The sequence below is a fragment of the Durio zibethinus genome, chromosome 22 (genome assembly GCF_047325235.1).
Source record: "Durio zibethinus cultivar Kanyao isolate XHJ-2024 chromosome 22, ASM4732523v1, whole genome shotgun sequence".
In the NCBI taxonomy this organism is placed as follows: Eukaryota; Viridiplantae; Streptophyta; class Magnoliopsida; order Malvales; family Malvaceae; genus Durio; species Durio zibethinus.
The window spans coordinates 2,819,471-2,842,785 of NC_143183.1; the positions used below are offsets into that span (position 1 = coordinate 2,819,471).

At 31.0% G+C, this 23,315-nt stretch overlaps 5 protein-coding genes across 16 annotated transcripts; 2 read left to right on the top strand and 3 right to left on the bottom strand.

Annotated features, from left to right (window-relative positions):
- Window positions 1-1,539: 1,539 nt before the first annotated feature.
- On the bottom strand, window positions 1,540-6,414 carry LOC111307714 (2,3-bisphosphoglycerate-independent phosphoglycerate mutase). Its single transcript, XM_022905826.2, has 9 exons — window positions 6,071-6,414; window positions 5,130-5,257; window positions 4,768-4,918; window positions 4,457-4,660; window positions 3,550-3,968; window positions 2,995-3,187; window positions 2,821-2,916; window positions 2,172-2,327; window positions 1,540-1,930 (listed from the first exon to the last, which is right to left on the bottom strand). Exons 1-9 carry the CDS (start codon window positions 6,233-6,235, stop codon window positions 1,766-1,768), a joined length of 1,677 nt encoding a protein of 558 aa, XP_022761561.1. The 5' UTR covers window positions 6,236-6,414; the 3' UTR covers window positions 1,540-1,765.
- Window positions 6,415-7,303: 889 nt separating this feature from the next.
- On the bottom strand, window positions 7,304-8,961 carry LOC111307235 (uncharacterized). 2 transcript variants are annotated; one of them, XM_022905252.2, is made up of 4 exons: window positions 8,599-8,961; window positions 8,450-8,521; window positions 8,281-8,355; window positions 7,304-7,505 (listed from the first exon to the last, which is right to left on the bottom strand). In XM_022905252.2, the coding sequence occupies exons 1-3, from the start codon at window positions 8,764-8,766 to the stop codon at window positions 8,299-8,301; spliced, it is 297 nt and encodes a 98-aa protein (XP_022760987.1). In that variant the 5' UTR covers window positions 8,767-8,961; the 3' UTR covers window positions 7,304-7,505; window positions 8,281-8,298. The 2 variants fall into 2 exon arrangements, with proteins under 2 accessions (XP_022760987.1, XP_022760985.1); XM_022905250.2 differs by lacking the exon at window positions 7,304-7,505 and having other exon boundaries at window positions 8,074-8,355.
- Window positions 8,962-12,075: 3,114 nt separating this feature from the next.
- LOC111307715 (uncharacterized) lies at window positions 12,076-14,551 on the top strand. 3 transcript variants are annotated; one of them, XM_089751518.1, is made up of 6 exons: window positions 12,076-12,536; window positions 12,640-12,980; window positions 13,216-13,344; window positions 13,440-13,691; window positions 13,779-14,003; window positions 14,090-14,551. In XM_089751518.1, the coding sequence occupies exons 1-6, from the start codon at window positions 12,374-12,376 to the stop codon at window positions 14,435-14,437; spliced, it is 1,458 nt and encodes a 485-aa protein (XP_089607644.1). In that variant the 5' UTR covers window positions 12,076-12,373; the 3' UTR covers window positions 14,438-14,551. The 3 variants fall into 3 exon arrangements, with proteins under 3 accessions (XP_089607644.1, XP_089607645.1, XP_089607646.1); XM_089751519.1 differs by lacking the exon at window positions 13,216-13,344 and having other exon boundaries at window positions 12,077-12,536; XM_089751520.1 differs by lacking the exon at window positions 12,640-12,980 and having other exon boundaries at window positions 12,082-12,536.
- LOC111307716 (uncharacterized) lies at window positions 14,052-18,714 on the bottom strand. Of its 9 annotated transcripts, none has more exons than XR_016331927.1 (4): window positions 18,119-18,714; window positions 15,993-16,192; window positions 15,756-15,905; window positions 14,052-15,496 (listed from the first exon to the last, which is right to left on the bottom strand). XR_016331927.1 is itself a non-coding variant. In XM_022905834.2 (2 exons), exons 1-2 carry the CDS (start codon window positions 18,639-18,641, stop codon window positions 14,434-14,436), a joined length of 552 nt encoding a protein of 183 aa, XP_022761569.2. In that variant the 5' UTR covers window positions 18,642-18,711; the 3' UTR covers window positions 14,052-14,433. The 9 variants fall into 9 exon arrangements, 3 of the variants coding, with proteins under 3 accessions (XP_022761569.2, XP_022761568.2, XP_089607647.1); XR_016331926.1 differs by having other exon boundaries at window positions 14,052-15,502; XR_016331931.1 differs by having other exon boundaries at window positions 14,052-15,502; window positions 15,993-16,287; window positions 18,119-18,713.
- Window positions 16,294-17,600, top strand: LOC149512479 (uncharacterized). The gene is made up of 4 exons (XM_089751522.1): window positions 16,294-16,457; window positions 16,604-16,735; window positions 16,816-17,376; window positions 17,462-17,600. Exons 1-3 carry the CDS (start codon window positions 16,305-16,307, stop codon window positions 17,074-17,076), a joined length of 546 nt encoding a protein of 181 aa, XP_089607648.1. The 5' UTR covers window positions 16,294-16,304; the 3' UTR covers window positions 17,077-17,376; window positions 17,462-17,600.
- Window positions 18,715-23,315: the final 4,601 nt, after the last annotated feature.

A 23,315-nucleotide genomic window follows, 5' to 3' on the forward strand; every position in this document is an offset into this window, starting at 1 on the left:
CATGACATCTAGCCATGCATGCAGCAGCCACAATTCACAAACATATAGTACTATATTTAGTTAGCTAAAGCTTCTTAATTAATTTGGAGTATGTTGATCACTCCTGATTTTTTTTTTTTATTTTCTATTTATCCATTGCCAAATTATTATAAAAATATTCAGCATAAATTATAATATCAACTTATTTTATGACATGCTAACCATGCAGTATTGGATTTTTTTATTATAATCATATTTCTTTCGTTATATTTTTATTAACCATATATTTATGAAAAAATATCTAATAAATTCAGAGTTTATGCATAATCTGTGCATACCATGAAGAATTTTTCTGGCAAAGCATCTTTTTATGATAATTATAATAAGATACATTACAAAGAAAATTATTTTTTAAAATGAAGGTTTTAAATAATAATATATTGGCTGTTACTAAGAAGAGGAATTTATCTGTGAATTATGTCCTGTAACAAAATAATGGTGGTTAAGTAGAAATAGATATGACAATGAAAAATTATTGCCTTCTATTTTCCTTTTCTCCCAAATTAGATGAGGATTTATAATATTGAATTTTTATTATTATTTCGATACAAAAAAAAAATTTAAGGGAAAAATTTTAATGAAATTTTTAAGACGAAGTTCGTGAAATTTTTTATTGAAAACGATTAAATTAAAATTAAAATTAAAAATCAAAATTGATAGATTAAAAGGTCTCATTACATAAATTAAGTGTACAAAATTTGAATAAATTTTTATATATTTTTTTACGTAGACATTTTTAATAAAATTATTATTATTAAATATCGATCAAATTTAAATTATAAATAATATTTTTAATTTTTTTTATATATTATTGATTTACACATCAAATTTTATTAATCTATCGATTTAAATTTTTTATTAAAATTTGTATCAAATTATTTTTTAAAAAAAATTGCACATACTTTACTAAAAAACTTCACAGTAAACTGTGTCCAAAAGCTGAATTTCAAAACATCGGCCTAATCTGAATTTTAATTTGGATGATAATATTGAAGTTTTTTAATATTCCATGAAAAGAAAAGAATTGTAATTCTATTATAATTCTAATTTCCAGCTTTGCTAACATTGGATTGTTCATTTTTTTTCCTTCTAATTAGTTACACAAAAATTGATACCAATAGGATCACTTTTTTTCAAGATTTGAGATTTGAGCAGGATAAGAACATGCAAGTGACACGCACAAATCGAACTCAAACCACGAAGGCACGAATTATGCAACTAGCATGACATGCCACCACCATGATCCCCTCTTAAATCACTAACGCAATACACTTTCGAATTCGTCTTTGCCACTAGATCATGGTTTGGTTGTGTTCTAACTTCAAAGATCACTTTATTGTTTATTAACCTGGTCGTTTCTACAGGCGTGGTTTAAAGCCTTGTTGATGGTGAAAGAAACAAACTTCAAAATCAAGGCTAAGCATCACAATATAATTGCTGAAAAAAAAAGTTTTATAAGAGATCCAGAGATTAAACTACAGCATGATAAGAAGCACGCAATAAGAGGAAAAAGAAAGATAAGTCATTCCACTGGCCCGGGGAAGATTTGAGAGGCAGTTAAGTCCAAAAATTTCCGTACATGTTCGGGAAAAATACTCAACCACAAATGTCTACCAAAGGTTGTTTTTCAACCAAATAATCCTTAATATAAATTGTTTGTTTCGGCATTCACCTTGTAAAAATGGTGCAAAATATAATCTAGGCCATGTTCTCATGCTATATAAGCCTAGTTGTCGACTACTTCAATGAGTGTTGGCTCATAGTCATTAGGAGCTACGTAACCATGGAGATTCATGACGGTTGCAGCCACATTGGCCAGTCCACCATCAGGAACATCATTGCGGAATCTAACACCAGGTGCCAATCCTGTACCTCCAATTGCAATAGGCACCTAGTTGGAACACATCCAAAACATGAAGTAAACTTTCCGCCCACTCAACATGAGTAATGAAAAAAATTATTCTAATTGAAGAAATACAAGATTTTGATAGTAAAGTTTGCCAAAAATGATAGATACTACATACTATGCAGATTAGCAGATTGCCGTCAAGCCACCCCAGAGTAATATTAAATAAAAACTAGACTCACACCTAGATTAAATTTTCTTTCCAAGAAAGATTTTGGAAACTTACAGGTTGGCAAGTGTGGGAGGTGAGTATTTGGAGATTGCCATTTTTGTCATAAACGGGTTGTCCAGACTTATTCCTCTTCACCATGTCCTCTGCATTGCCATGGTCTGCAGTCACTACATATATTCCACCAACTTGCTCTATGGCATCAAGGATCATCTGCAACCCAACAATATAATCAAGTAAGAAAAGCTCTTTTCCAAGACAGTGTTGCAATGCTTCACAATAAAATTGGATATAAAAATACAAGTTAACAACAGAAAGACTTGGGTGTGAATGTCAAATATGGGGATCCGCCCAATGATATGCATCCTGTGTAGGATACTTCAGGAGAAATAAATAAAAGGCAATATTGATTTCCAATGATAAGTTTATTATGGGCATCAGATGGAGGCTGAGTTTGGCCCCTCTCATGTGCCTTAGATGGACAGGAGACTGAAGAGTGCCAGCGAAACTAGTGAAATTGAGAGGACCCCAACATAGATAAACCATTTACATCATTTTTCCCCTAAACATCAACATTCTAATTCATCTTTACAATTATATACATTTTATACCTAGCAAAACCACAACTGATTACGATCCATTAAAATGATGTAAATCATTAGAAAGTTCCAAGTAACAATTAAAGAATGAACTAGTGCCACCATACCTTGACAGCTTCATCAGCAGCCTTGCATGCCACAATCGTAGCCTGGATATCTCCTGTATGACCCACCATGTCACCATTTGGTATGTTCACACGTACCTAAACCAATAATAAAAGAGCTATTTAGCATCTTTCATCAATTTGAATGCCTATTAGTATTACTCCATTAATTATCACCTGGTCAAATTTGCGGCTCAGAATTGCATCCCTAGCCTTTTCACCAATCTCCAATGCCTTCATCTTAGGTTGAACATTGAATGTAATGCCAACATCACTTGGAATTTCCACATATTCTTCCATTTCAGGGTTGAAATAGCCAGAGCGATTTCCATTCCAGAAGAAAGTGACATGACCAAATTTGACAGTCTCACTGTTGATGCATGAAGGGGAAAATTAACATACAGCAAAGCAAGTAAATAATCAGACATAACAATTTAAAACCTACATTTCACTAAAAGAATGATTCCAAGATAAAAATAGGCATATAACTCTTGTCATGTGATAATAGATGAATATGGCAGGAGACAAGTCTCATGAACCTTCCTTTCTCCTGGTGATCACAGCTAGGGGCCTGGATTAACTTTAATGTTGAGAGACAAGTATATAGACTTGGAATTTAAAACTAAAAAGTAAAAACAAAGGTAACATGTAAGTTTAAAGAAGCTTGATAACAAGCAATGATTGTAAATGAATGTCAGAGGTATGGATTATAATGACTTGTAATAGACACACCTGCAGGCAAACGTGCGGATACCATTATGCACCAAATATTCACCAGATGTCCTATCAATCTCAGGTGGAGAAACAAGGTAATGGCTTGGAAGCTTCAACTCGCCATCATACTGAAGCATTCCAGCATAACGAATTTTAGGGAATCGTACACGATCAAATTTGTCAAAATCTTGATATTCAAGAGCCTTAGCAATCATAACCATTCGATCTGCTCGGAAGTTAAAAGTAACAACAGCATCACCATCTACTATTGGACCCACAGCCTTCTCGTTCTCATCAACAATGACAAAGGCAGGTAAGTACTGGTCATTAGCATTTTCCCTCAATTTCTTTACAGCTTCAACAGCATTTGTAAATTTGTGTGGGGCTTCACCAAGAACTTGAGCATCCCATCCCCGTTTCACAACATTCCAGTCATTCTGTAAGAGATCCACTCACAAAAATTAGCTTCTTGATCCATTCAAATAAAGACAAAACATGTAATTAATGATCCTTCTCTGAACAGTAAACCACACAGGTAAGTGTCTCAAGTCTAGGAGCCAAAAGAATCAGCAAACCAGGATGCTTTTTGCCAAATCTGTCATTTGGTACGAGCCTTATCACAACTGTTATAGGAATAATTCATTGGTATCAATGCTTGCTTCTACATAAAATTAAAACCAACAAAAAACCAAGAAAATTCACCCCCCCCCCCCCAAAAAAAAAAGGAAAGAAAAAGAAAACAGAGGAAGCAAAAACACTAATAGAAAGAAAAAAGAGAAGTGATTTAAACAATAATCAGAATTCTTCTATCTTTCAGATCTTTGAAAAAACAGAAAATAACAGAACAATAGCAAATTGTTAGTGCAAAATTATACAATCACAACCAATCTACATGCTTTTGGGACTTCTGACAATTATTTCTCACCTCATAACGGTCCATTGTGACATACATGCGGCCCCCACCAGATGCAATCCTGGCATCAACACCTTTCTCACGTAAATTTGTAAGGTCATTCTCAAGTGTCTCCACAAAGCCTACGCTTGAACCATCCAAAACATCACGACCATCAGTGAGAATGTGAACACGAATTCTTTTAGCACCACACTCACTAGCTCCCTTCAGCAACAGCTGCAGAAAAAGATAATAAATAAATAAACTTACAGAATGGAATGCACTATGATTAGAGAAGTCAAACCTGGAAAAGATAGGAGCCTGTCCTGAGTAACCAAAATTACCTGCAATTGATCAAGTCGGGAGTGGACACCACCATCACTAAGTAATCCAATCAGGTGCAGGGTTCCCTTTTCAAAAGATTTTCTTATATACTTAAATCCTTCTCCCTCATAGATTTTCCCAGACGCAAGAGCAAGATCAACAAGCTTAGCTCTATGGTTACAAATGAATTAATAGGTAAGAACACTTGCAGCACAGTTAATTTCCAAAGAAGTCCATCTCAGAAGGCAAAAGATAGGGGGTCACAAAAAGCAAAAGACATTCAAGATATTAAATACTATGAAATAAGAAAGGTAGAAAAAAGCATAGCATTAGCATATTCACAAAAAAAAAAATTCACCTAAAATCAAAAAGTAAAGCTTACCCTTGAGCAAAAATGCGTCCCGCACCAAGAGCATTGTGACCAACTTCACTGTTTCCCATGTCATCCTCTGTTGGAAGCCCTACAGCAGTTCCATGAGCTCTGATCAATCTCCATTTTTCTGGGGCACCCTATCAACAAGACCAATTCCACCCAAATTAAGTCTCATTATGTAATGGTATACGAAATCCTTTTATGAACCAAAAGAATGTAACAATGTCCAAATCAAATTATTTACTACCACTATAATCTAAACTAACATAAACACTTCTTTTCCTCAAATTGGTGAAATCAAGCTGACATAAACTATATACCAAACATGTAAAAAACTGAAGCAGGATGAACAATAAAATATATAAAAGTAGCAGATGTAGAAGAATATGAATACACACAAACATATATATAGTTTGATGCACTATACTGTCAGTCAACCAAATCACACTGTCATCCTCATTAAGCATAAACTGAAAAGTTCAAACATCCCTAAAATACTAGTTATAAATTCCAATATTTAATGACAAAAAATAACAATTTTATAAATGCTTTAAAATTATTTTTTTTTATAGGGAATGATGGATTTGAACCCCAGAAATTTGAGCATAAAAAACAACACTTCAACATCAGACCTGATACCCAAAAGTTAAGAAGTTTCAAGCTTTTATAAGTTCTACAAATAATGTAAAAATGACAACATAAGATTCAATCAAAAGTATATACAAACTAGAAACAAGCATGAAGCTCAAGATCTAATCAATTGAAACCCAAAACCAAAACCCAACTTTCGAAAAGAAAATAGCAAGGTGAAAGCTTTATTTGCATGGAAGAAATGGGATCCATACCAAATAACAGCATGGAGAACGACGTACCCAAAGCATATAATTTTAAGAAAACCCCAGATCTAAAGCACAATCTTTTACATTGAAATTGAAAAAAAAAAAATGAACCTGTTTGAGGGAATCCATGGTGGGAGTTTGGGCAACATGGATACAATTAAACTCATCGGGCTTGTTCTCGCCCCAGCCATCGAGAACCACGACGGCGATAGGCTTACCCTTTGGAAGCTTTGGGTGATCCGCCAACTTCCACGATACCTGCCCTGAGGTCCCCATCGATATTTGTTAATACTACCCTGTTTTTTATAAAATGACAGAAGGTTCGCTACTTTCCTTCCCTATATAAGAAAAAATTGGAATCTCAGTTAAGAAAGCGACGGCGTGAATCGTGATGCGCTCAGGTTTTTGACTATATGGTTTGAACAGATGGCGTGGAGACAAAGCATTCCAAACCCGTGGGCATGTGCATCAGCCATCTTTATTTACCTAACATCAACATGCCAGTAGTTTCGGGAAAGTCTGTGGTCTCGGATGGTCGAATGGAGTCGCTTGTTGGGCTCATCGATAGTGGGTTCATCCGTCCATTTAACAATCCATATTAGAGATGCAAACGGGACAGATCATGTTAGTTTTTGCTCAATCGATTGGTTTTTTTTCACTTCGATTCTGATTTAATATTAAAATATTATTTTTATATATTCAAATCAATTCAATTCGTGTGTATATATATAAAACTACAATCAATTCAAAATTAATTTAATAATTTTAATTTAATATAATATTTTTAAAATATTATTTTTAAAATAATATTATATTTTAATTATACATAAATATAATATTTTTATTAAATTAATATCTTAAATTAAAATATTAAGTAATAATTTTATTTATATAATACATATATAAATAAAAATTAAATAAATAATAAAAAATACTATATATATATATATATATATCGAGTCAAATAAAAATCGATTCACTTAAAACCTGACTCTAATCCAGTTTTGACTTTTTTTTTTTAAATCTACCAATCCAAAACTTGATTTAAAAAGAATTAATTTTATAAGATCGAATCAAGTCAAAACCTGATGATTTCAGATATATTTACCATCCCTAATCAGTATACTTATTTCACAATTATTTCATATTAAATACATTTAAAATATTATCAATATATCAATTATAAAAAAAATATTTTTTTAATTAAATTTATTTTTTTTTTTTTATTAAAATTTCAAATTATATCATTTACATATCATTTTTAAATTATGTTACTATTGTATTTAACATTAACAAATCTTTATCGATATGATTCAACTTTTAGAGGGTATTATCAATAGGGCCTGCAATCAGCTCTCAAAGAATGGTTTTTCTAATTCACAGTTGTATATTCCAGTTTCTCTATACATGAATTTGTTAACTATTCTCTTTCAAATTTAACCATTTCTGAGTTAAACTTTTACATAGTTGCTGAGTAAAACTAACATTCCAAATCAAACCTTGAGATCCACAACATTTCTAGCTGTCTTGCACCTTTGTTTTTCACCTACATGCATAGTGCACAGATAATTGCAGATGACACCAATTCCTATTGGCATAACCAAACTAACAATCCAGTATAAGTAACTTTCTAAATCTATGGGAAGCATTAAGCATGTAGGCATGCAAATTATTATAGTTTAGGAATTCATTGTGACAATGAGAAAGATTGAGAAGATCAGATAAGATGCAGCTGATGATTGAAAGTTGAAACCCTTAACCTCAAACCTCCTACAATGAATTAGAGGTGGCAGAATGAACCAGAACTCAAAAAAATATGAATTCGAACCCAATGAAACTTAAATTGATCAAAAAATAATAGATTTGAGCTTGAACAAATCCGAATCCAAGATCAGCGTGACCAAAACTTATAATAACCTAGAGTTGATACTAAATATATAAATGTTAAACCAACTTCATCCTAACCCGAACTCTAAATAACACAACCCCAAACAGCTCAACTTGACCTGATCTTCAAAATTATCTAAACCCGAAATGTCCTGAACTTGAAATGAATCAACCTGCCGGTTTACCACCCTACCACAAATCTCCCACCCCCAAAAGAAAGGGCCGTGGAGAAGAATCTGTGGTTGTATTCAGAAACTCTTATTGACTTATTGCAAGTGAAATTTTGCAGATAATGGTACATTTCCAAGTTGTAGTAAGGTAAGGAATGGATGTTAAAAGTGCCTAAGGTACAGTGGATATATTACATAACTATCATCCCATTCCCCATTCCCCATTCCCATAGCTTTTGGAAACTTACATAAACCAAAACTTACAAGTAGCAGTGTAACACATTATTCCTCTGTTTTACTATCAGTTTTCTTCTTTTTGCCATATATCAATCCAGTCTCCTGCCATTCACAGGAAAAGCCGAAAATTATCATTACTTTTAAATACATATTTGAGAGAAAATCACAGATAAAAGGAAAGCATTTAGTCAAACACCTGGGGATCAGGAATTGGTTTTCGTTTCTCTACATAGCGATAAGGATCTGAAGTTGCAAGAGCTGCCTTTTCCTACAAAATCAATAATGAATTCTTTCGTTTTGAACAACAAAAAGGAAAATAAGTTTGATGGGAAATTGGGAAGAAACCTGTTGTTGTTTCTTCAGATCCTGAGAGGGTTTCACCCAAAGGAAATAAGCGAGAGTTCCAGCAACAACCCAAGAAGCCAGATTGCTTGTTCCTCTTAGGCCTCCCATTGAATTTCCTATGAATGATCTCACATTTCCCACACCCCTTCTCCAGCTGCTGCTTCCCATGGATGTGCAATATTGAGTTTTTTTTTTTTTTATCCGTTTATCATTTCAATGTGTTTTTGCTTTAGGTGAGTTGGGGCTTAATTGTTATTGGGTTTGGATTTTGTTGGCAAATATAACCAATCCCATCCACTTCTGATCTTATATGGCCTTTTATTTTTTCCTCGGATCAGGTCGAATAATTTTTTAAAAAAATCCAGAGGGAATTTTAAGTAAACTCAGTTTGATATATATATAAAACAAATTTATTATTTATTATTTATTTTATATTTAAATATATATTATATTAATAAAATTATTATGTAATATTATAATTTAATGTATTAACTTAATAAAAATAATATATTTATATATAATTCAGAAATAATTTATATTAACAAATAATATTTTATATATATTATATTATATTAAAATTATTAAATTAATATAGAATCAAATTAGTTATGATTTTATATATATTCAGGTCAAATATAAAAAATAATATTTTAATATCAAATTAAATTAAAATTAATATAAACAAAAACTTATTTTAATTTGACCTGGGTTTAGGATAAGAAAGCACATGTCAATATAATTTCTTATAACAAAATATAATTTAAAATAAACATGTAATATAAAAGTTTACAATTTTTGTTCAATAAAGATTTATGTACTTCGATGAAAAATTAAAATTAAAATATTATTTTATTCAAATTAATTATGAAATTAGTATTTGATCTATTATCTAATATTATTAAGAAATTGACTTATGTCTCATTTTTATTTTTAATTAATTTTTTATATTTTTAAATATATCTTAAGATAAATATGTCACATTTTTAACTTCATTTATGAAATTTAAAAACTCAATTATGATAATTTCTCTAAATTATGATATAATAGTCAAAAAAATATAAAACTTTTTACTTTTATAATAAAAAAAAAAAACTCTTGAACTTTATAATTTAACTTAGATAAGTTTTTATATTTTTGTTACATTTAAATAAATTTTTAATTTTTAATTTATAATCAAATAAACCCTTAACTTTTAGTTTACACCCAAATTTATTATGTAAGTTGATACGTTGTTAGGAATTTTCCTTTCTATTTAAGTGTTGTTAAGACTTATGGGTTAGTAAACTCTTGAGTTGGTAAAATTAAATAAATTGAGAATTTGCAATAAAATGAGGAGGTTAATATTTTGTTATAGTCAACTATAAACGTATTTATGGTCAGGTTCAGATTAAATTGATTTTTGATTTGATAGAATTAAATTGAAATAAGATCATATTAATAATTTATATATTTATTTAAGTTTAACTTAATCTGATATTTTGAATCTCAAAATTTTTTTTAAGTTAAACTCAATTAAAAAAAAAATCTCAATCCCACTTATTAAATTTATTTTATATAAATAAAAATTTTAAAAAACCCTTTTAAAAAATAAAATATAAAAATAAAATTTACTTGTATATATTTATGTAATTATATAATATTTTAATTTTATATATTTTATTAAGATCGATTTTGAGTTTTAAGTTTTTTTTAGATTAAATTTGAAATTTAAATAAATTTAAAAACTATATTCAAACTAATTTAATAAACCTTAATTTTTTATTTATATCTTTTCAAAATTTAAATTGATCTATAAAATTGAACAAGCAACTTAATTCTTAAACAAATCTAATCATCTAATTATAAATTTCAAATTTGAAATTGGTAATAATGCGATTTCACATATGAGATGGTGATGACTGATTATAGAAGATTGTGTGTCTATGACTAAGGGTATAATCGAGTCGAGTCGATACGGTGAAAAATTTGAGCTCGACTCTCAACTCGTAGTTCGATACTCGATTCGAATTTGATTGAGTTTCATTTTCTTAACTCAAGTTCAATTTGTGATCGAAATCAAACTACTCGAGCTCGTTCGATTAAGCTCGATTAATATATAAAAATAAATTTGATTCTTATACTCGACAAAAGCTCGATTATTTATGTTCGAACTCGAACTCGAGATATTTTATTAATTAAAATAATAAAAAATATTTAAATATAAAAGTTCAATTAGACTCGTGAGCTACTCGAGTCGGATATAAGAATAACTCGATTCGATCGATGAATTCAGTTACTTGAGTTCAAGCTTAACTCAATAACAATTAAATCGAATTCGAATTTTATTCGAATCGAACATGAGTAGTTTACGAATATTAATATATCATTTACACCTCTATCTATGATTATCGCTTGCGTTAAATGTTGTTCTAATAAAATCGCTATAAAAATAGCTGACACGAATTATATTAGAAAAAAGATCACCTTTTTCTTTTAATTTAATTGTTATTTTTCCTACTTTATAACAACGTTTGAGAGTAAGCAAATGATAAAATTAAATCATATTTGATTAATAATAATAATGTAAAAATTGATTAACGACTACAACTCACATGATTAATTTTTGTATGATCAAAGCTTTAATAAATAAATACAAAATTTTAAAATTTAATTAATTATAATAAAATAAAAAGAATTTGAATGATAATTTATTTTTGTTCATAGATTTTTTTTATATATTTAAATGCGATAGAAGATTCTAGAAACCAAAAAAGATTAGGCATCATTGCAATCTACCAATAGGATGCCCTGTCATAGAAGATTCTGGAATTTCAAGTAAAATTAACATTATTTAAAAAGGACATAAAGGACATCATACCAAAGAAAAAAAAAAAAGGGCAGAAGCTAACAAAGGAATCAATAGGAAATGAAGGGATCTCGAGGGATTGAAATTAGAATAGCAATTTTGAATTATTCTTAGTTGATATTAGAATTAAATGCATTTTAAATTATTCAAAAATTACTTTAAGTAACAGTAAATGATAAAAAAAGCCCAATTTCACGGCTAAAATGTAATTATAAATAATTGTTTTATGTTAAAATAAATTCAAAATTCAAAATTTAGCTTAACTAATTTATATAATAATTTTTAAAATATAATATTTAATAAATTTAAAAATTAAATTTTAATATTTATATATATTTTTATTCTTATACTGCAACAACAAATGTATCCAAAAAATAAATTAATTATATATATTATTGTTTTAAAATTTAAAATTTAAATTTTTTTATTGTTTATAGATATGAATTTTTAAAAAAAACTAATGAAAACAAAAACCCAAATGATTTGGATTTAAAAAAATAATAATAATAATTTAAGTATAAAAATATTTAAAATAAATATATAAATCAATTAAATTTAAATTTAAATTTAAATAACGTGTATTTAGATTTACTTTTCATTAGTTTTATCACTCTCTTGAATTTTTTTTTTTTTATAATCACTTCTTGATGTTAGTACAACGAAATTCTTAAAAAAATAAATAAATAAATTGGAAACTACTGACACGGATTATGGGGTCCACCTAGAACATGTTCCACAACTTTAGTCTAACGACGCAGGGCCGAAGGAGTCATATGCTTCATTATAATTTTCTACATATTCATTCATTCGTCGCTCCTCAGCACTCACTCAGTAGCCTCCTCTCCTCTTCCAAGAAAGCAAGATTTCTCACACAAGCAAAGTCCCCTTGAGTTGCTAGATTCTCTTGTCTCTGCTAAAAATTCCCAGGGAATGAACAACTTCAAGGGTTTTGGTCCTTATGGATTCCGACCATCGGAGGCAGAGCTCATCGGATACCTACGAAACAGAACTTTGCTCGGCCGTGATTGCTTGGTCCAAGATATTACTCTTCTTGATGTCGACATTTGCAAGTGGGAGCCCTGGGATTTACCTGGTACGTATTTTTTTTCATGTGTATGTATGCGTATACATATTTTGTTCATGTTTTACTTTGTACGTATTTTGTTCATGTGTATGTATGTACTTTTAATCCATAGGATGTACTACGGTAACATCAAATGATCCAGTTTGGTATTTCATCTACCCAATAACTCATAAGCATCCAAATAATATTCCAAACAACAAATCTGACGGTAAGCGAAAGCCGATCAACAGAGTTACCTGTCAAGGAAAGTGGAAAGTCTCAGGCGAGCTTATTAAAGTTAAGGCTAATGACTCCAAGGTAGAGATTGGTATCAAGACACGGTTGTATTTTTATACAAATAGCACTAATAATGAAAAAAACAAAAAGAGCAAAACTAAGGCCCAAACTAGCTATCAAAACAAGACCCCATGGGTGTTATATCAGTACGAACTCATTGATGTTCATCCTAGCCAAGTAAGTTCTTTTCTGCTGCTAGCCTGCTATAGTTTTTCTTTTCTTTTATGGAGCATTTGTTTAGTTTCTTTGGCACAAAAGATACTGTGATAAGTATTGGTTGCAAGTGTTATGATTTGAATTCTGTGTATCTACTTAATTTTACCTCTTAAAAGCAATGATTTATGAACCAATTCGACTAAATTCGGGGATATACATGAATGAACACTTTATTTCTCTATTACTTTTTGTGTAGAATAAATATTTTCTTGGTAAATTGATGATGAAACAATCTGAGCCAACCAACAATTCAAGTAGCAAAGGTGAAACAAATCAACAGTTGCCTTCTAATTACTTAGGAAATGATCATATTCTGACTCCGGAGGTTAGATTTCTTCTGCAAAAGGTTATTACTATGATTTTTTCATGTCAATGATGAGGAACACTTCACAATCAAGTTTCCGTTCATATATGCTTCAGGTCCAACTAGACTTTCATCAGGAGCCATTAGTCGAGATGGAAGTATCTAATGACTATGACTGGATTCAAAATCAATCAAGCATTAGTGAACAAACTAATGAGTTCGTAAATTCATTTCCTGTTGTTTATTCCGAGACTTATCCTGAAGAAAGAAACAATCAAGAGGATTTTGTCAATGGTGGGAATAAAGTTAATTCCAACCTGCAGCCATTTAATCTCGAATACTATGTTGCAGATTATGCAATTCCACAAGTAAGGATACTACTTTTCAGGAAATTTTATTAACCAATTGCTCAGCCAAACCTAGAGTTTTTTTTTTTTTGTGTGTGTATGTTTCAGAATCCACAGGTAGACTATATGCGGCCCATTACAAACCCAGAAGGGGCTCAAAATCAGCTAATTTATACCACTCAACATGATCATTCCTTCCAAAATGTTCTCACTTATAATGATGAAACCTACCCTGAGGAAAGAAGCAACCAACATAATATAGTTGCAGAGGATGAGGGCGTCAACTTGCCTTCAAATTTCTATAACGATCCTATAGCTGATATAAGTCAAATGGTGAGAAACTTTTGGATTATTTATCGATATGAATGGTATAAACGTGTATCGAAAACTAATATTTGTTTTGTCTATCTATGATTTAGAACTTGTTTGACTTTGATGATTTATACTGGGACGGGATATACCTTCATGAGTTGAAAGCAACTGATAACAACTGTGATGGGGTTCAGAATCAATCTGGTATTAACCAGCAAGTTGCCGATGAGTTCAGGAATTCAAATTTGATTGGCAATGAAATTGCCTACCCTGATGCAAGAAACAAATTAGCAGCCGCTGAGATAGAGGGCTCCAACTTGCCTTCCTTGGGGATGACTGAATCTTCCGATCCAATGGAGTCGTTCAGGAAAGGATCAGGCATGGAGCATGAAGGATCGAGCACTGACATAGGAACTGAAGTAGCTCAAGCACAGGCAAAGAAGAGAAGATTTTAGTTGCAAATGGACTTGAGTTTGATTCCTGTAATATATGGAGTGTAATGTTAAGTGTTGCTTGTGAGATCTGTTTTCTTGACATTTTCTATTATTAAATAAGCTCTTTTAAACCCAGTCTCAAAACATTTTTTGATAGCATTCAAAAATTGTCTCTTTTCAAAAATAAGAAAAGATTGTTCATATATATAATACCTCTGTTCACAGAATTCAAATGAGTAATGCTCTGAGAGTAGATTATCCAAGGAGAGATGGAGTAAATGCATTAATTTTTAAGTTCTAATTTTAAACCTTTCAATTTTTAAAAAGGGTTATTATTTTATACCCTAAAATTTTTAAAATTTACAAATTTTGTTAGAACGTAATTGCATGTTCCTTTAAATTATATTTTAAAAATAATAAATTAATATAACAATTAAATAATTGTTCCAAAAAAAAAAAGTAAATAGATATGCAGCATCACTTTTAACCACATTTGTACAAGTAAATCATGAGCATAACAAATTTTTCGAACTTTTAAGGAGTGATGCCTATGAACTAAATTAATTGTTGCATGTCTGCTATCAAAGACTTAGGCAATGCTACGGACGGACTTTTACCGAATGGTGATGTCGTTTTATGACTAAACCCTTAAAGATTCAATAATAAAGTGTAGTTGTGACGGAATGAAAATCCTTTCACCATGTCGCTAAAAGACCCTTTACTATTGCTAATCTCAACGAATAGGGTGCCAGTGTTAGAAGACTCTAGAATCCAAATAAATCAAATTGCTTGATTTAGAATTTCCGAAATACCTTGCAAGAATAAAGACACTGTCGATTTAGTGGGGAACATAACAAACTAGCAAAAAAGAATTGTATAAAAGGCCAGAAGGGACTGGCCAATGGACAATGGAAGTCAAAAAGGAGAAGAATCAAGAACACCTCGACCCCTGGACGGTGCCAAGCTAGAAATTTCTTTCCCTTCAAGAAAGGGAAAATGCCATTCACCCTCCCCATGTTGACATCATTTGATGATGAATAGTTGAGAAACTGAAGTGTACAGGACGCCATTTGAGCCATCCTGTCCCTAAACCATTGGTTTAGAACATTTTAAACGTCTTGAAAGGGAGAAAAAAAAAACACGCATTTTCCTTTATCACCCTGCTTGAATATGGTTAGGCAGAATCTGAACGCATAGACAAGAAATTGCCGGGAAAAAGCTTAAAAAACCAACTAAGCTTTCATTAATCTTTGAAGGGATAAAATTGAAACAAACAGACGCGGTAAGTGGGATTCACCAAAGAATTTTACACAGCTAAGTAGCAAGGAAGCAATCTCACCTTCACCGTGCTATAAATATGATCTTGTTGCTCTCCTATCAAACTGAATTCAATACTCTTCACTTCTTTCTAGTTGATATAGATTTTGATGAAATGAGCAATATAAGGGGATATGGATTCCGACCATCTGATGAAGAACTCATCGGATATCTACAAGATATAATATGTGATCTTGATTCTCTTGTCCAATATATCACTGAACTCGAAGACATCTGTGAGTTGAGCCTTGGGAATTACCTGGTAAGTACTTGGATCGTGATTAAACTTGTCTGTTAATTGACACAGTATATACCCATGTGTTTGTGAGAGTGTGTGTAAACATGTTTCCCAGGGCTTTCAGTGCTGCAGCCAGGCTGTAAGGTTTGGTATTTCATCTACACGTTGAATTACAAGTACCACAATGCTAAACTGATGAACAGAGTCACCAAGGAAGGATACTGGAAGGCAACACGCAGGCATCATAAGGTAATGGCTAGTGACACCAAGGCAGAGATTGGCGGCAAGAAGTATTTAGTTTTCCATAAAGGTCGTCCTGCTAAGGACAAAAGCATGAAAAAAAGCAAGACCAAATGCGACAACAATAAAAACAAGACCAAGCATGAAAAAAATAGAGACAAGACCAAGCATGGAAGCTACAAGAGAAACAAGGCTGCCTGGGTCATGCATGAGTACCAACTCAATACTGCTACTCCCCCTAACCAGGCATGTTTTTATATGCTTCCATATATATTATAACATTTATTTACTATTTCAAGCTCTTTCATCGGACTTCCTGAAAATTTGACAACATGGACTCTTTCACTGCACAGTGGTACAAAATAATGCTACAGCTTTGTTGTTTTGTGCAGAAGACATTGTTTCTTGGTAAATTAATGAAACAATCTGAAGAAGCTAACATTTCAAACAACAAAGGCGAATCATGTCACCATTGGCCTACTAACTTAGGAAATCAAGTTGAAAAGGAAGCTACAACTCCTGAGGTTAGATGCCTTGTAGGAAATTCTTTCATCACTTTCTATGATGCTTGTCCCAAACTAATGTCTATTTATAAATGATTCAGGACCAATTGGACTCCAATAAACCATTATCGAAGGTGGAAGTGTCTAATGACTCTGGTGGAGTACAAAATCAGTCTAGCATCATTGAACTAGTTGATGATGCTCAGAATGATGAGACCTACCCTCATGAAAGAAGCAATCAACATAATTTTGTTGATATGAATGAAGTCTCCAACCTAACCTCGAATTTGGGAAAATATGCTGCATTCGATGCAATTTCAAGAGCAAGATACCTTAAAGGAAATTTTCTAATCATTTACTAATGGAAGTGTCTAAAAAAAAAAATACCAGAAACTAAGGTTCATGTATCTATCATTCAGGACTGGGTAGACACCAGTGTGTTGCTAAGAACAGAGCTGGAATCACCAAATGGTAGTGCCGTGGTTAAAAATCAATTTAGCACCAGTGAAAATCGTAATCCCACCCAGAATTTAAATGTTTTCGACAACAACAATACCTACCTTGAAGAAAGAAGCAATCAACATAACATAGTTGCCTAGAATGAGAGCTCCAACTTGCTAGCTAGTTTCGAAAATGATGATGCAGATAATTTCTATCCAATGGTAACAGCTGCGTGAAACTTGCTGATTATTTATCCATACAGATAACAATAAACAATGGAAACTAACATATGGTTGCCTATGACAGGACCTGTCTGACTATGATCTTTGCAATGTTGATGAGCTATTAACATTGTTAGAAACACCTGATAACTGTAATGTTCTTCAAAATCAATCTAGCACCCATGAACAAGATGCTGAGACCAGGAATTCCCTACCCTAAAGAAAGAAGCAAATTATCCACTGAGATTGTGCATACCGACTTGCCTTCTTAGGCACAATTAAATCATCCAGCCCAATGGAGTCCAATAGGATACGATCACCCATTGAAAATGGGGGATTAAGCAATGACATGGAAATTGAAGCAGCACAAGTTGATTAACAGTCATAAGAGCAATTATTCCATAGAATGAGTTATTTACTATTTACTTTATGTTTTTGTCTCTGTAGTCCTCGAACCTTAAAATATCAGGTTCAAATAGTACCATATGTGAGTTTGTTAATTGATATTTTCTACTGAATGTAATATTTATGTGTCATATTATGTTAAGGTTTGTCTAAGTTGATCCTACTTGTCCATTTAATCTCATGATCTACAGCTAAACTCTACCATTATGCTTCTCTTACAAAAGAGGCCGCAATTGACAACACAGAATCTATAGCACACAATACAAAATATGGCATCAACTTTCTTCCATTTTATACAAAATAGTTAAGAGAAAAATCCCAAATGTAGGTAACTAACCAGACAAGCTAAGGTAAATTGAAGTAGCGACACCAAGGGCGTACACCCCAATTGCGGCCCCAACAACCTCCTTTCCAGACCTCGCCGCCGCTCCAATCCCCACAATACCCAGAACCCCAACCGGCACTCGTTTCAAAACTGCCTTGCCGGCGTTTCCCACCACGGCATCGGCGAATAACACCACTGCCCATTCCCTGAACTGGGTCGCGCCGAGGACCAGCTGTTCTTCATCGTTCCGGGGATTACGTTGATGGCTAGTTATGACTCGTAAGGCTGAGTCGACTTGGGAGCGAGTGGGAGGATCAGGGACCCAGCGGAGGATGAGAGGGTGGGGATGGAGGGAAGTGAGGGTTTGGTGGAGGTGGGTGGCGGCTGTAAAGAGCTGGTAAGGAAGGACTCCAGGGAAAGCTTGCTCCGTTAGGGAGAGGCAGTGGGTGTAGGCTGAGTCGCATGCTGAGTTGAACTCAGACGAGTTGGTTAACGTGGTAGCCACCCGCTTTGATGCTGATTGTGAAATCCCCATCTCTCAGTTTCAGTTTGCTTTTGTCTCTGTGACGTTCGGAATATTTCGTTAAGATGTTAATTTACCTTTATTATTTTATTAATTTATTATGTTAAAAATATCGAAATTAAGGATAAAATAAGAGTATAATAGTAGGAAAATAAAAATATTTTACAAAACATTTTGTTTTGACACCCTTTATGTTTAATCCCTTTTTCAAATTTTTTGCGTTATTTGTTTCGTGTCACCTGTTTTAAATTTTTTAAATAATAGATTTAAGGTCAAGATTTCAAGATTTTTAAAAATTCTTTATTATTTATATATGAATATATATATATATTTGTATTAAATAAATTTAAATTATAATTTTTTTAATTAAAAAATTAAATTAATATCTATTTATTTATTTTATCTATTAATATAAACACTTAAATTGATTTATAACAAATATTAATCATAATTTTTGTGAATTTAAAAAAATTCTAATTTAACTTTTTAAATTTTAGTTTGTGTAAGAAAAATTAAATTTGAAATTCCAATTAAAACATTTTTAACGTAATATGCCTAATGATGTAAAATATCAAAATTTATCTTATTTATAACAATTATGTGTTGTTTTGACCAAAAATAATAATAAAATATATTATCTCATTAATATATTGACAAATTTTATTTTAATCTTTTAGTATTTATAACAACTGGTGAGCTGAGCCAACACTTTAAGTTATAAAAATCATCAAAATAAAATTATAAAATAAGATGAAAAGTAAATTATTTTGTAAATAACGTAGTTGTTAACGTAAAAAAAAAGATTTAATTCAATTTCAATTGTTAAATATTTTATTTTTAAAAAAATGATATTGCTTATAATTTTAAATTAAATTATTTATTTTCCATATTTATTTTCTTATATTTTGTTTTGAATTAATAAATTTTAAATTTTATAACTTTGCTATTTTTTAATATATTATTTACATATATATATATTTTATATTAATAAAATATAATAATATAATTCGAACAAAAATATATATAATTTTAAATTTTTAATTAGCCCTCAAAATCAAACGTCGTTGGCAACAGATAAGGTATATCCAGCTAAGATAGAAAGAGAAGGTGTGGTTGCGTGTTCCTTGCCTCGAGGAGTTGATTATTTCGGGCTATCACGTGTCAAAAAGTGCTCCAATTCGGAGAAATCTTTCATTTCTTCAGGCACTACGAGTTTCCTATTCTTTAGAGGATAATTGTTTATTACTATGGTATTTATGAACACCTATTAAAAAAAATTTTAAAGAAAATTTTTTTTCATTAAACCCTCTAAATTTTTACCTTTTCATTAATAAAATTAATTTATTATATATAATTTATACATATATTATAAATAAACATTTTAAAAATAAATTTTAATTTGCAATTAACTATGCTTCATAAAAGTCTAAGAGAATTGTATTCTCTTATATTTTTATGGATAACATCTTATAAGAAGTTAACTCGCTTTTCAAGAGAAATCTTAGGTTGCCTCGTCAGGATGAATACATTGTATATTGCAAGAGTTCTCATATCTTAATCAATCATCTCTGTATATATCCCTCGAATATTTGAAATTATATGGATGAAAAAATCTAAAATCTCTATAATATCAGCTTCAACACTTTGCTTCCCTCAAAGGCTTTTGAAATGTGCTTTAATGGAGTAGAAGCGTTTCCGGAATAATTCGAAAATGTCACCTCTCTTCAATGACTTTAAATTTGAAATTGTAACAATTTGATGCATTTGTCATCTATGGAAGCTATACATATGCTTTCCAAATTACAGAAGCTTGAAATTAACAAGTTTTTCCAACTAAAGAAAAATTACACTAAGGCGAGTAGTGCTCAAAGGCCTAAGATTACTCACATTCTAATGTTAGATATTCCTATTTATCTTAATTTATAATACCAAAAATATTATGTTTTCCTAATATGCATGGAGACATACTATTATGAAATAATTTTATACGTACTTATGTTCCATTTTCTATCTCTAATACTCACGTTAGGCTTACAATTGATAAAAAATCAATTGAAATTCCTTTATTACAAGAACATAAGCATATTTGTGATAAAAACTTTCAACCTGCAAGATTATCAAATACTATAAAAGCAATCAATGAAACACATTGGCTTTATTAGATATTGCAAGAAAACTTCAGTGAACAACCATTGAAGCTTTGACAAAGAAGTCCAAGATATTGTGAGCTCACTCTTTACACTCTAAAAGAGATTATAAAAGTAAAGCCCATCATCTATACCAAACAGGATATAAATGAATTTGAGATTCAGATCTCAAAACTGTTGGACAAAGGCTTTATAAAACCAACTACCAGTGCACATTCTAGTATAGCATTCATGGTAAGAAACCATTTAGAGATCAAAAGAGGTAAACCCCATATGGTTATCAATTATAAAAAATTGAATCAAAATATTGTATTTGAAGGCTATTTTATTCCTCGTAAAAATGTGTTGATAAATTTAGCAAAAAATGCTAAATATTTTTCTAAATTTGATTGTAAGTCTGAAATTTGACAAATCATGCTTAAAACTAAATCTAAATTATTAACTATTTTTAGCACACCAACAGGCCATTACCAATGGACTGTTATGCCATTTGGTCTATGCAATCACTTCAAATCTTTTAGCGTTGGATGGACACCATATTCAGTAAACACAAATAGTTTTGCTATATATATTGATGATATACTTATTTTTTCAAATACATTAGAAGAGCACATGAAACACCTAAATATTATTGCTCAAGAATTTATATTGCATTGTATTATTTTGAGTCTCAAAAAGGTTGAACTCGAAAAAACTGAGATAGAATTTCTTGGTCTCAATTTATCTGCTAATGGATTAACAATGGCTGCAACAATTTTTCCTTAAACTTCCCTCACCGTGGGATGAGTTTTGTTTTCAAAACTATAATAATTATTTAGAAATAAAAATCAAATCTTCTAATGCTGCAAATCCCAACATAAAACTCTATGATACTCTTGACTGTAGAATACACTACGTAAAGAGTCAGGTTACAGAACACTGCCCTCAAGCAAAAGGTTGCTAAATGGTAAAATTTAAACTTAGTTACAAATAGTGTACTAAGATTTTAGAAAATGATTTAGAATTTGATTGTAACAAATAACCTATTCGTAGAAAAACTCATTTTAAGAAAAAACAAAAATATTTTTGGAAAAAATGGAAACCAGAAAAAATTGACAGATCTACGAAGCCTAAAAAAGGTAAATTTGTTGTCAAAAAGAAGAAAAACTTTTCTAAACAAACTTACAAATGTTTTATCTATGATCAAGAAGGTCGTTATGTAGATAGCTAAAAAGTGCTTGAAAAATTATTAAAAAACTTGAAAAATGTTATCTTCATATTTTTTTACAGATGAATTATCAGATGATGAAATATTTTATAAAGTATTTTCTGAAACTGATTATAGTTCTTCTGATGATGAATCTGAATATATTTTTATGATGAATACAGAATCTAACTAAGATAATATTTCAGTTACTTCTTTTTACAGGTACAACAACTACAGTAGGAGAATGTATGGTTAAACTAAAAAATGTGATGCAAAAAACTCATCATATTTTTGAAGAAAAATCAAAGAATTACAACTTATCAAACCAGATTAGATTTACAAAACAAGTTGGTTTAAAAAATTCTAACCCTGGTTTAAACAGCATATAGAAAACATTTACAAGGAGTGCGAAAAAGATCTATGTATAAAGGTTTACAAAGAAAATACTTAAGTTAATTTACAAAGGTTGGATGATGGTTTGAAAAGAAGAAGAAGGTCAGATAAGAGTAAGATAAGAATGACCAAAGAGCCTCTTCAAGCTAAGATTAATACATCTTATTTATAAATAAAATATAAACAGTGACTAGCTACAATTGTCGTTATAGTGTACAATAGATTTTTATCTACAGTAGCTGTTATAGTGACTTGCTATAGTACTTTCGGTAACAGGTCTCTATCTTCTAAAACGAATGTCTGCTATAGTGACTGCTATAAAACTTTTTGTCAGAAATAATGACTGCTGGTCTCGGGCTCTGAACAGCTTTGTTTTGTAGTATCAACAACTTGGATCAGCTTATTCTTAGTTGAAATGTTTACATGATATTTTGGATTAGAGTTATCCTTCTATTGCATTGGCCAGGTTATGCAATTCTTCATCTTCTGAATTAAAAGACTGAGAAGAATTAGTTCTGGATTTATTCCACATTTGTCACCCTTCTTGATACTATATAGCATTTCTATACGATGATCAATGTCTTCCATTTTTTAAAGTTTATCTAAGAGTTGGATTGCCTTTGGTTCACTTTCAATTTCTAGATCTTCATGGTGAGAATAATAGTATCTTACTACTACTCTACGTCCATGAGGTTTTGTAAATATTCTAGGAAACTCTGTAGTGGTAGCCAAATAAAATAAGTGTTTTGTTTTTTCTATTATGGAGATTTCAGTTTGGAATTGGAACTGTGAAGGGTTGGTGTATTTAGCTATGATTTTGTTTAAATCATTAGGGTGGTTTTGAGCATTAATAGGAAGGTTAAGGAATTGTCCTGCCAATACTTGTTCAATTTTTCATATTTGGTAAGGTTGATAAAATCTTTCTCTTTGAAAGACTCCAAGAAGACTAGTTATGGTAAA

Bases quoted from the DNA above. Each gene is read 5' to 3' on its own strand.
- LOC111307714 (XM_022905826.2), bottom strand. From the start codon at position 6,235: ATGGGGACCTCAGGGCAGGTATCGTGGAAGTTGGCGGATCACCCAAAG. The intron at 3,969-4,456 runs GTGAGAAATAAT...GATCTCTTACAG, and splicing joins TCACAATGGACCGTTATGAG to AATGACTGGAATGTTGTGAA. The intron at 2,917-2,994 runs GTGATAATTAAT...TTATTGGTTTAG, and splicing joins TGAGCCGCAAATTTGACCAG to GTACGTGTGAACATACCAAA.
- LOC111307235 (XM_022905252.2), bottom strand. From the start codon at position 8,766: ATGGGAAGCAGCAGCTGGAGAAGGGGTGTGGGAAATGTGAGATCATTC. The intron at 8,522-8,598 runs GTTTCTTCCCAA...TTGATTTTGTAG, and splicing joins ATCTGAAGAAACAACAACAG to GAAAAGGCAGCTCTTGCAAC. The intron at 8,356-8,449 runs GTGTTTGACTAA...TGTGAATGGCAG, and splicing joins AACCAATTCCTGATCCCCAG to GAGACTGGATTGATATATGG.
- LOC111307715 (XM_089751518.1), top strand. From the start codon at position 12,374: ATGAACAACTTCAAGGGTTTTGGTCCTTATGGATTCCGACCATCGGAG. The intron at 13,345-13,439 runs GTTAGATTTCTT...TATATGCTTCAG, and splicing joins ATCATATTCTGACTCCGGAG to GTCCAACTAGACTTTCATCA. The intron at 14,004-14,089 runs GTGAGAAACTTT...TCTATGATTTAG, and splicing joins TAGCTGATATAAGTCAAATG to AACTTGTTTGACTTTGATGA.
- LOC149512479 (XM_089751522.1), top strand. From the start codon at position 16,305: ATGAAAAAAAGCAAGACCAAATGCGACAACAATAAAAACAAGACCAAG. The intron at 16,458-16,603 runs GCATGTTTTTAT...TGTTTTGTGCAG, and splicing joins CTGCTACTCCCCCTAACCAG to AAGACATTGTTTCTTGGTAA. The intron at 16,736-16,815 runs GTTAGATGCCTT...TAAATGATTCAG, and splicing joins AGGAAGCTACAACTCCTGAG to GACCAATTGGACTCCAATAA.
- LOC111307716 (XM_022905833.2), bottom strand. From the start codon at position 18,641: ATGGGGATTTCACAATCAGCATCAAAGCGGGTGGCTACCACGTTAACC. The intron at 15,993-18,118 runs GTTAGTTACCTA...AGTACTTACCAG, and splicing joins AATTTACCTTAGCTTGTCTG to GTAATTCCCAAGGCTCAACT.